The sequence below is a fragment of the Rattus rattus genome, chromosome 8 (assembly GCF_011064425.1).
Source record: "Rattus rattus isolate New Zealand chromosome 8, Rrattus_CSIRO_v1, whole genome shotgun sequence".
Classification (NCBI taxonomy): domain Eukaryota; kingdom Metazoa; phylum Chordata; class Mammalia; order Rodentia; family Muridae; genus Rattus; species Rattus rattus.
Window position 1 is genome coordinate 14,320,655 of NC_046161.1, and position 12,185 is coordinate 14,332,839.

The 12,185-nt window shown below is 34.0% G+C and overlaps 1 protein-coding gene across 1 annotated transcript; it reads left to right on the plus strand.

Annotated features, from left to right (window-relative positions):
• The first annotated feature begins 2,520 nt into the window (after nucleotides 1-2,520).
• On the plus strand, nucleotides 2,521-3,489 carry LOC116907216 (olfactory receptor 7G2-like). Its single transcript, XM_032910182.1, has one exon. It carries the CDS (start codon nucleotides 2,524-2,526, stop codon nucleotides 3,487-3,489), a length of 966 nt encoding a protein of 321 aa, XP_032766073.1. The 5' UTR covers nucleotides 2,521-2,523.
• Nucleotides 3,490-12,185: the final 8,696 nt, after the last annotated feature.

Below are 12,185 nucleotides of genomic sequence, written 5' to 3' on the forward strand. Positions count from 1 at the left end.
TCATAAGAAATGAATCATAATAATTATGAATAAGATGAATAGAACAAAATTACTTTTCTAATAGTTTTGCTGAAGGAATTTATTGAAGGAATATTTGTATAGGCATGATAACTGTCAGGCTAAATTTCTGTTATCTAAAGATGAATAGATAAATAACATAAACAGATTCATAATGCTATGTTACTACTACTACTACTACTACTACTACCACCACTACTATTATTACTACTATTCATAAAGAAGAAATCAAGTGTTTTATAGAAGGATAAATAAGCCTCTTGAAAAAAGTACGTTAGGAATGGGAAGAGTATGCTTACATATTTTTGGTAAATCATGATATTCATAGTGTATTTTATCTTATGTTGTTTGTAAATTAAACAAGGATGGCATACAAATAATATAAGAAATTTTAGATTCAGAAATATCATCCCAAAGAAGGAGGGAAGTAGATGGAGAGTAGGGAAAGAAAATTAAGGAATTACCCTAACATATGAAAATCTTACAGTGAAACTCAGATTTTCATCAGTGTTAACTAATTAATTAGAATGAGGCCTATAAATGTAGCCTAGCAAATGTTAGAAAAAAAAAGGATTGATACTGTGACTAATATGACTGGAGCCAAAAATTAAAACTTGAAAAACAATCTTGAATTCCTCATTATGGAAAAAAAATATTGCATCTCTTCTCCTGTTTGTAGAGAACCACAATGGGAAACTCACATTCAAAAAAAATATATGAGTAGATTGCACAAATAAACAGGTAGATTATACATAGATAAATAAAAAGATTGAGAGCTACGGAGATACAGTAACTAAAATTAATGAGGCAAAATTCTGGTTACTTTTAAAAACATTGTTTTAATGTTAAAAACAATTAGTATCCAATTATTAATGACCAACAATAATTTTATAGTACAAGAATATTTAGTCTTATGAGCATCCACAAATATATAATTCATAGTTTTAGATTTTGAATTCAAATGAGTTTCTTGAAAACAAAGAATAAACAACACAATGCATGAATTGATTACAAAATTTTAATGGTTCATGTGTAAAAACTGATCGTTTGAGAAAACAAAAAGCAGAGAACACTGAGTGATAGAAGCATGGCCATAGAGTCAATAAGTCACATATCCTTAATACTTGTCTTTTTGCCTAGTAATGTTTATAGACTTGCACACCTGGGATCACATTTATTTCTTCATTATAATGAGATTTAGATATCAACCCCTGGGAAATTTGGGAATATGGGTGTCAGCCAAATATATTTTCATTCAAAATACCTAAGTCATAAGCCATCGACAGCCTCTCTGGTAATGACTACCTACTTGTTTTATAACTTGTGAGTCATTTTTGAGCCTGCCTTACCTGAGAAAAGGACTGTCTGCTTTCACACATTTTGTGAAATGTTGAACATCACTCTTCATGAAAACAGAGATCGTAAGTACTTCATTAACATATTTGCATAAATACTGATGTTTTATACAATTATAAAAAAAGAAACAATGAAAAAGCTAAATGTATACTGACAAGTAGGTGCCAAGTAATCTCCTGCTCAACACATTCTCAAGTACATGCTGCCACCAACATCAAACATGCAAATGTTCTTTCGGTCTCTACACATCAAGGACAATTTTCTTCTCACATATTAACTTACTTCTCCTTAAAATGAAAGATTTAATGTACATCTTCAATAGATGTTCTCTCCATTAGCACTATTTAACTATATATGTACATATATATATATATATATATATATATACATATATATATATAGAAGAATATCCTAGAGGTGAAACATAGTCCATGTGCAAAAATAAATCAATTCAGGAAAAATAAAGTAAAATGTTAAATTCTGAAAGCTGAGATATCCTCTAGATATTTTAAATCTTTTCATGAGTGTCTTAGCAGGACTTGTTCTAGAAAGTTGCATAAAGTTCCGGAATCTGGTTTATAATCATGTTTCTTTTTTAATGTTGGCAGTGTTCTTGGTGTCCATGAGGAGTTCTCTGTCCTTGTGTAGCTGAGGGCATAAAGCATCCCATCTATCATTTCAGGTGCTCTTCAAATTATTTTCCAGCATGACAAAGTTCATATGTTTTACATAGAATATAAGTGCAGGTGATCCAATCTCATGTTAGATTCTCAAAAGCATAGATTAATTATGAAATTATGTGCCATATTTCATAAGGTTCAATGGTTTAGCACTTTTTAAAATGTTGGAGCCTGACAAAACAAATAAACAAATGGCATTAGCAAGTGGAAAATGGAAGTGAGCATCAATCATTAGTCAGTTAATTAAACTTTTATGTTATCTATTTTAAAAGTTTATTTTTTTTCCTTTCTAGGTGTTCAGTCTCATATTTTATAAATATTTCTAAATGTTGATTAAATTCTGCAGGGCCATATACCTTGAAGCAATCATGAAGAATAAAGCATTCCCAGAATTTTCGTTTCCATCAATCTAAATCTAGCAAAGGTTCTTTTAATTTCCTGTATTATTTCCTAAAGAAGTATCAGTCTAATGCAATCCAGAAATCATTCAGCTGTTTTAGAATTTCTTCTTCTAGGACTAACTGGTGATGCTCAGCTCCAGTCCCTCATCTTAAGCTTGTTCCTCTGCATATATTTTGTCACTGTACTAGGAAATCTGCTCATCATCTTGGCTGTCAGCTCTGACCTACACCTACAAACCCCAATGTACTTTTTTCTCTCTAGTCTTTCTATTAATGATATCTGTTTAAGCACAAATACAATCCCAAATATGCTTATAAACATGATAACCCAGAATCAAAGCATCACTTACACTGGTTGCCTTACACAAGTTTGGTTTGTGTTGGTTTTCACTGGCCTTGAAAACTGTCTTCTCGCGGTGATGGCCTATGATCGCTATGTGGCCGTTTGTCACCCTCTGAGGTATTCCACAATAATGAATCCTTCCTGTTGTGTCCTGATGGTTCTAGTTTCCCTGTTCCTTAGCCTTGTGTTTGGTCTCTTGCACACGCTGATGGCTCTTCACTTGTCATTCTGCAAAGATGTGGAAATCCCTCATTTCTTCTGTGAACTTGCTCAGCTCATCAAGCTTTCATGTTCTGATACACTCATTAATAACATCCTGGTGTATTTTGCATCATGTATATTTGGGGGAATTCCTATCTCTGGGATAATTTTTTCTTACACTCATATTTTATCAGCAGTTCTAAGAATGCCATCATCTGGCCGAAGATATAAAATATTTTCCACTTGTGGATCTCACCTATGTGTTGTCTCCTTGTTTTATGGCACAATTTTGGGTGTGTATATCAGCTCTTCAGTGACTGACTCTCCTGAAAAGTCTATAGTGGCTTCTGTTATGTATTCTGTAGTTCCTCAGATGTTGAATCCATTTATCTACAGCCTGAGGAACAAGGACATGAAGCAAGCCCTGAGAAAATTCATCACAAGATTGTGTGCTGTTTTATCATCACATGTGAGTTTCACAGAAAAATAACTTAAACCAAAGTGTCAAATTTTTAAACTCCATACAACATTTCTTAGAGATTGCTGGAAAATGTAGTTTGGAGAAAGCATACAGAGAACAAACTGATGAAAAATTTCTGCCTGATTGCTTGGTCAGTAATGTAATATTTGAAAAGTAGAATTATGCATATTTAAAGCAGGTGTTTAGCTTTTACAATATGTGAGTAGATTTGTATGGCATACTCTTGATAAGGAAAGGCTTTGGGGTAGATATATATTTAATGCTTTTCATGGTACACAATCATTAATGTGGAATAGTTTTATTGCAACAGTGCTCAGAGACAATTTTTTGACACTAGTTATCAATGAAGAAAAACTCAATAATAAGTAAATTAAACCTCTATTAATGTGAATGTTTAAGGTAGAAACTTTTGTTGTTATGGTCAATAAAGTCTTTGGAAATTTGTTCTTGATCGTTTAAATTCTACACTACTAAGTCCTTGTCTTTTTCTTTTATTGAATGTAATTTTTTTCAATACAGTATATTCTGGTTACAGTTTTCCCTTCCTCAACCCCACCTTGCCCTTTCCAACTCCATTCCAAAACAGATCCACAACTTTCCTGTCTCTTATTGCCAAATGAACTGGCATCTAAGAATGTATTATAAAAATTAATTAGATTAAAAATCAGAATATTACAAAATATTTTAAAAGCAGAAAATGTGATGAAGAAAAAACATGAGGAAAGCATATAAACACAGCATATACACAACACACACACACACACACACTCAAACACATACATGAATTCTAATGCTTTGTCAGACTCGTACATTTAATAATTCACATATGGTCTTTAATTTATGAGTTATTATTTTTATGATCATTTTTTACTGAACTATGGTATTTCTCTGTATTTTCTCATGTTAATATTGGATACTTTATTCCATGCTGACCTGCAGGAATAAATGTATTGAATTTTATTGTGTTATGAGAGAATTAGGACTATAAAAAAAAAAAGGGAAGACAAAATGAATAACCCAGAAGTCTTACATAAGAAGATGACTTAAGTCAAGCAAGCTAACAGAAACTGTATACTATTCATAGGTTGGAAATGCCAAGGTCAACAGAACACTAAATCAGAAGATTTTAGCAAAGAGAATGCCTTATATCTAAGTCACAGCTGCTTTATAATTCATAAGTGGAGCCTAGGGGAAGGAATTAGGTCATCACAAATCTCAACTTGACTCTTTTGAGGCATTGACTCCTGCCTCAAAATGACTTTGCCAAGAAAGTTCCTATACAAGAACATAGACCTATATTTCATTTTTTCTTTTCATTAGGCTCTACATGAAAATTTTGGGCCAGAATGACTTCCCAGACATGTAGAAACCAGTTAAAATAGAAATCATTTTTTATGAAATCTAAATCAAGATATCAAAATATTTATTGTCTCAGACCACTCAGGGGAGTGTGTCAGCAGAGAGACAAAGGCTTGGATTTTAGGTAGAGAACGGATTAGGCGTGACAGACAGACACAAACTCGAGGTGTGTGCTGTTGCAAAAAACTTTACTTCTTGGCGTAGATTTAGGCAGTTAGAACAGGTACATCATAATTGGCAGTCATCCAGCTCTTATTCATCACCCCACCAAATGTCTCTTGTAAGGAGGAAAGCAGAACGTACAGTCTAGGAAACAATTCTCAGCCACAAACAATAGTTTAAAAAACTGCAGTTATACTGCCAGATTTGTGGGCACCAGGTATGTATTCATCATTTACTTTTGTTTTAATAAAGTTTAAACTCTATGTTTATGGCCTCTCAGATTAGTAAGTAAACTATCGTAACCATAGTTAACACTTGATAAGTTTGTTCAACTTGTTGGAACTTGTCTATGATCTTTTTAAAAGAATCAGTACTATTTTGAATCGTGCTAAACAAAACTTTTCCAAAAGAGGGGAAAGGCTCTTCTAGAACAGTCATGTTGTTAGTAACTGTAATTAATTTCTCTCCTATTTACTAGGAGCTAATGGATACAGTATTTGAATGCATCGCAGCCGTTGAGTTTATCAGGGTCATGATGGTGTGAGACGTTTTTGTCTCTGAACTTTCAGTTCCTGAGACATCTAAAGGTACATGACCGTCTTCCCACACTGCTATATTCTTAAAATCAGATATTGTTGACAGGCTTAAAGTTGCTAAGATCACCAAGGCTAGAACACAGAAGGCACCTCCACCACAAGCATAGACCCTGGTCATCATCTATTTGTAGGGAGACGGCCAGGGCCCTCCAGGAGCCCAAGCCATTCTAGGCACAGGCCTCTGTTCTGGATAGAAACGAAGCACAAGAGCTTCATGTCACACAGACTCTACTGGAGTGGGTGTGACAATTTATGAAATAACTATAATTGTATTCAATATTAATAATTCGGACACATTTAAATCTAAGACTGGTAATATTCTTTTGTTTTAATATGGGATATATACAAACATAAAAAAGACACACACAATTTTAATATACTAATAATGTGAATTAAAAAAAGTATATTTAAAATTCACTGAGACATGCTTTGAATGTTCAATATTTGCATTACATAATTTATATTCAAATGTGTTAATCAAAAATGTATATTTAAATAATTCATTTTAATCCCATAGAATAATATAACATTTTGAATATATATGTTTTGTGTGTGTGTGTGTGTGTGTGTGTGTGTGTGTGTGTGTGTGTATTAGATCTTTCAGAGATGTATAGACTGACATACAGGCTGCATTCCAGCTCTTCAATCAACAACTTCCAGTGAACAGAATGTCAAGCAATTCAATAGTTCTTCAGTATCTGAAGCTGGATATCTCAGATTGTATATTCAATATATTATAGAATCCTATATAAATGGGGTCTAATGCCAGTGAAGATTTTAGGGTTCCATGGAAGGGATAAAAGGTAAATCAAAAGAGAGACTATGTTCTTCAAATTTACAAACAAGAATAGCCTTCATCATTCTACCCCTTGTCATCCTAGCACACAACCATATATCATTATGGCAGGCTTAGTTTCCATGTCAAAGCAATAATCATCTCGTTCTTATGCCCAGAATAATAAAACTATGCCCTGGACAACAGCAAGTACATTATAGATCTAGCATATAAGGCAATGTCCATTGAAGTGGATTTTTTAACTATATCAAGCTTAAATATGATAGATATTGATATTAGAAGACATAACAAAAAGACAATGGAAAGAAAACTGGGATAACTGTACAAACACTCTCTTAACAAAATACAAGAGAAACACATATGTCTATTATAATTTGTGCCTCTGTTACTAGTCTCTAGGCATTAGCTTGTATATATTACTATCTTACTTACTGCCTATTCTTTTTCTTTCATCTTCAGTAAGCATCCCAAGCAGACTTTGGCATTTTATTAGAGGAGTGACCCATACATTTTTTTAGTGATGGGTATGTGCCCTTTGTCATACTGCATGAACTAGGTTGCTGTAGTTTCACAATGAATTTAATCACAAATGTAGGATTACCAAGAGATGCCATAAAAGTTTTTCTGTATTCCAGCTATAGTCGTCCTTACCTCCAATATAGAGATTTAATGCTATTTCCCCCTTGATTATCTGGATCACCCACACCTTCTAATACTTACAACCCTTTCTTAGACTGTTCTTAAAAACATCAGAAGCCAAAAATGAACAGAGGGAAATCTATGGCTTTTGATCAATGGAATGGTTGTGTTTGCAAGAGCACCCCACTGCTCGGTAGTCAAACACATCACCCAGGAATACTTAATGCCACAGAAATGGGAAGCGAAGAACTTTCTATTATGTCATTAGGAGTGATCATGATTTCAACAATTCTACCCCTTGATTCCTATACCCATGCATTCTGGCAATGGAAGAAGACAAAATACATAGTTGATATGGATACAAATCATAAACTGACTTCTTGAGTACTCTATTTCTGCCCTTGAGGATGTTGCCCCATAGCTTGCATTGCAGGTGGGTCTTCAGATCACCATTCCATATTTCTATCAGACTAACTACTTCTGGATTGTAGTTGAGCATTGCATGACCAGGGAATCGCATGATTAAGGGCCCACTGTCACAGTTATCTGGATGTTATCTGGAAATGAGGTTCTTAGATAAAAGTAATACTATATAAAATAGAAATCATAGGGGAAATGCATACTTTATGTCCATTTATGTTTTTTTTTGCAGAATCATTAAGTGCAGGAAATGAAAATCCAAAGCCAGAATAAATATCTCCCCCAGTTAGTACATATTTCCCTTTCTACAGAAGTCATCTAATTCAATCACCTATCCATCAGGTCATAGGCTAATAACCTTGGAGAACCATACCATTTTTAAGAATTTGATTTCATCTCTACTGTTGGCATTTGTGGCATTCATTAGCTATGTCAGCCTTAGTGAGTGTCAGACCATTTTGAAAAGCCTATGCTTAATATCCATCTCTACCAGCATGGCCACTTTATTCATGGGCCTCTTTGGTTAAAACAAGAATGAGTAGGAAAAGAGACTGCCTGTCTACAGCATGGGTCTTTCTATCTACATGATCACTGAGATCATTCTGAGCTGAAGTCATCTTTTTATGAGAATTGACATAGCACATGACTATCTTTACTCCCTTCAGTCATATGGAGGGATATATTTACATACAATTTATTCAAATGACTTTCTCATCAATTTTCCAATCATGTTTTTTTCAAGTCTTCCACCATCTAGTTAATCCACTGGTTACAATGAACAATCATACATCATGCCATTTTCCCTTTAAATATTGAATGACCACAAGTATTGCCCAAAGTTTTGCCCACTGTGAAACTGGTTTTATGTTGATATCTTTCAGTGTTTCCCAGAAATGTGTTATAAGGCTGCTGCTGTCCAATTCTTGATGATGCCTGCTTACCATTGAAGATAATCATTAAACCAGGTGTTACTCTTACATTTTTCAGTCAACACATCCCCTGAGACCATAGACGCATGCTTAGCATAGATAGCCTTGTAATAGGAATGGAAGTAATAGGCAATTAGGCAGATCCTCATGTATCTTGCTTGGGTCCTTAGTCCTATCATTATATGACATTGGACAATGGATTTTTGGTGTTCATATTCTGCTTTATATTTATCTGGTGAGATAGTACTCAGATCATGATGAGCATCTCAAGTCACATTTTAACCTTGGTGACCTCTTGTCACGTTTCATTTTCATCTATGTTATAATAGTAAGTAGACCAATAAAATATTGCAAAGGGAAAATAGTTGTCTTAGACAATGGCAGATATATACTTCAAAATTTCAAATGTACCTTCTGTGACTCACTTATAGAAGCTTACCAGTGGCTCCAAGCAATAATCATATCTATCATGAATACCTCAAGTATCAATGGGTCAGTTTGAACATATGTTCCAAGGGGTAGTACAGCCTACACACAGTGTGGATCTGACAACTCCCCCCAAGTTACTGGCCCCACACTAAACTGAGTTTCTTGGTACATGGGCCAGAGCAACACTCAGGAATAATCAACATAATGTTATTTAGCTCAGTGGTAGAGCGCTTGCCTAGGAAGCACAAGGCCCTGGATTCGGTCCCCAGCTCCGAAAAAAAGAATTAAAAAAACAAAAAAACATAATGTTCCAAAATACAAATCAGTGAACTAAATATTGTGTTGCACTTTTGTGACAGGTGGAACCAGGTGCAGTATCTTATTGTTTTCTTAAAGTGGCTATTGTCTACATGTCCCACATCACAGGTTTCCTAAGAATTCCACTGAGATAAGAATTTTGGTTACATTTATTTTTCATCCTCTGATGTACATATGTTTCATTCATGAGTGGAAAATTGTTATTACCTTTAGTTTACTTTGTCCAATCAGTATAATATCATCAATATAGGATAGCACTGTGATATTTCATTGAAGAGTCAAATAATCAAGATCTCTTCTAACAAAGTTATAATACAGGCCTAGAGAGTTAAGATATCCTTAAGGTAAATTATATATGTATATTACTGGATTTGTCAACTTAAAATTGCTTCTTGTTGTCCTTATATCTAGGTACAGAGAAAAGGGAACTTGTTAGATCGATAGTTGCATTCTATCTGCAAGGAGATATGTAAATCTATTTAAGTAAGGACACCATATCTAGTAGAAGAGCTGTCTTCTACATTGGCCAAATATGAGAGTTAATAGGAAATTCAGTGGGACCCACCTCTCTTGCATCTTTAAATACATTGATATTGGTGCTAATTTCTAATATTATCCAGGGGATACCACATAAGTATTGATTCAATGTATTCACTTATAGAAGCAACTTTGAAGGCTTTGATTTTGCCTTTCCAACCATAGTACCCTTTATTCTACAGTAAAAAACAGGGAACCAATGTAAAGGTTCTGAAAATTTCGAAGTATATGTATGCCAACTGCAACTTCCAGGACTAGGTAAATAGTCACAGAATTAGTTTTATGGCCCACTGTACTGTCGGTGAGTAGAACTTCAGCAAAAACAACATTAAATATGGGACTTGTATAAGCACCTATCTTAACTTGAGGTCAATAACGTTTCTTGTGGTATTCATGAATCAGATTCAAACTCTAGTATTTTATCAAGGTCCTTTTTCAGGAGACGGTAGCTAGCCAGGTGCAAGACATTCTGTGATTGAAAACTAGTTAACATTTTGAAATTGGTTCGCTGGCCAAAATTCTATTTTGACAACATTCAATGTAGCATTTTATTAATTTGTTTAAGAAAATTTATACACACACACACACTCACACACACACACACACACACACACACACACACACACATATATATGTGTGTGTGTGTGTGAAACATGAACATTGTAGGTTTTTTATTCATTTCATGCCTAGAAACATGATTGGTTATCCAGTAGCAAAGGTCCATAAAAATCATGATAACATAAACTTTGTTCTGAATATTATGATTAGGCCATTATAGATATTGCTTTGCCTGTTCTGTTCATTATGATCACCTTGTTATTGGTGTTTTGGTGGTATAACCTGGCCATTGCTATTTCAAGGCTCAAATAACCCCATTGTAGTTAACTTTCAAGTGAGAACCATCAAATTTAGTACTATTGTCTTTTACAATTATACATATGGCAACAAATCTCTTAAAATGTGTGGTGCCCCTCACCATATAGAATCTCATAAGAATTAGTGAAGAGTATGTCTTCTGGGTCTTCCCATTGTAGAGAATAAGTTGTATACAGCATACTTACTCTAGCTTTGCTATTTACTTGAGCTTGAAAATCCCTCCATACATAGTAAGCCAAGGACTATTAGGTATCTCTAATTCCTTCTCAGTATGCTATATTTGGTTCAAATCTCAGCCAACCATTCAAATAACATTTTTGGTACTATTTTTTAATTGTGTAACTTAAAACTAGAATCTCTACTCAGTTGGCTCATATCAGTAGATCAGCCTGATCCAGTATTTTGTTCTTTCTACCATCATACCACATCATTAAAGTCCTTTCACAAACATGTTTTCCACACCATTACTTGAATAGATTAGCTTACTCATTAATCTTTTTTTTTAAGTTTAGCACACCTTCTCATGGATTCCACTTTCTACCTTTCTTCTAAGAGCCTGCTTAAAATTAATTCTAGTTATAGGTCTAAAGGTTACCACTGGTTGACCATACAGGACACTAATGTTTTCTTGTCTGCCATTTTTACCAGAGAAAGTCACTGCTGCCTTAAAGAATTAAAAATAAAGAATTAAGCATTAATTTTCCCATTTAAAATGGAAAAGGCAAAATTACAGAGGCTTATACTTGGGCTCACCTTCAGCAGAGGCTGAGATTTATTTCTTGGGTAGAACTCCTGGAGACCCAGAAATTTCAGTGTTCTTAGATTCCATAGCTTCCTTGTACACATTTAAATCCCACTTTTACCAGATAATGTCTTTAATTTAACAACCAACATTCTTCAAGTCAAGGACTTGACTTTTGTTGTAGTTCAATCAACATTATAATGATGGCTTCTGTTTGATTTTCTATAACTTGGGTTCTGAGACCTTTGCAAATAAGAATCTCTTCCATAGCAACATTAGAGAATTTTACACAATTAATATTCATCTCATCTTCATCAAGTTTATCATGGAATTAATTGCTATCCTTTTCTATAATCTGAGGTACTAGAGTTTAGACAGTTTTATCATGATCCTCATTCTTTAGCTTTGTCAACGTATTCAACATGCTAAGAACAACAAACCAACATTCATAGTTTTCTTATTTTTCCACAACTTGTCAAATATTTATTGCACATGAAGAATCACTACATACATTTTTTTCTTTCACAATTGGTGAAACAGGATAATATAATGAATTTTTCTCCTTAACCTTGTAAAATAGTTCATGCTATGGGCTTTCTCCTAAAAGCTTCAAATTTATGAGAGTCTACAGTAATAGAGATGCTTTTGGTAAGTTTTGAAAAATTGAAAAGTCTAATCCTAGACATTAAAATTATTCGTCTTTATAGTTCTGTTGCTCTATAACCATCTACGGTAACAAAATCTGAACTTTTCAAGGTTCTCTAGAAGAAACTAGAACTTACAAAATTAATCTCTCTCTCTTTCTCTTTCTCTCTTTCTCTCTCTCTCTTTCTCTCTCTCTCTCCATTTTCTGATTTCTCTGTCATTGTCTCTGTTTTTCTGTCTGTTTGTCTCTCTCTGTC

Excerpts from the sequence above, each read along its gene's own strand:
- LOC116907216 (XM_032910182.1), top strand. The coding sequence starts at position 2,524 with ATGCAATCCAGAAATCATTCAGCTGTTTTAGAATTTCTTCTTCTAGGA.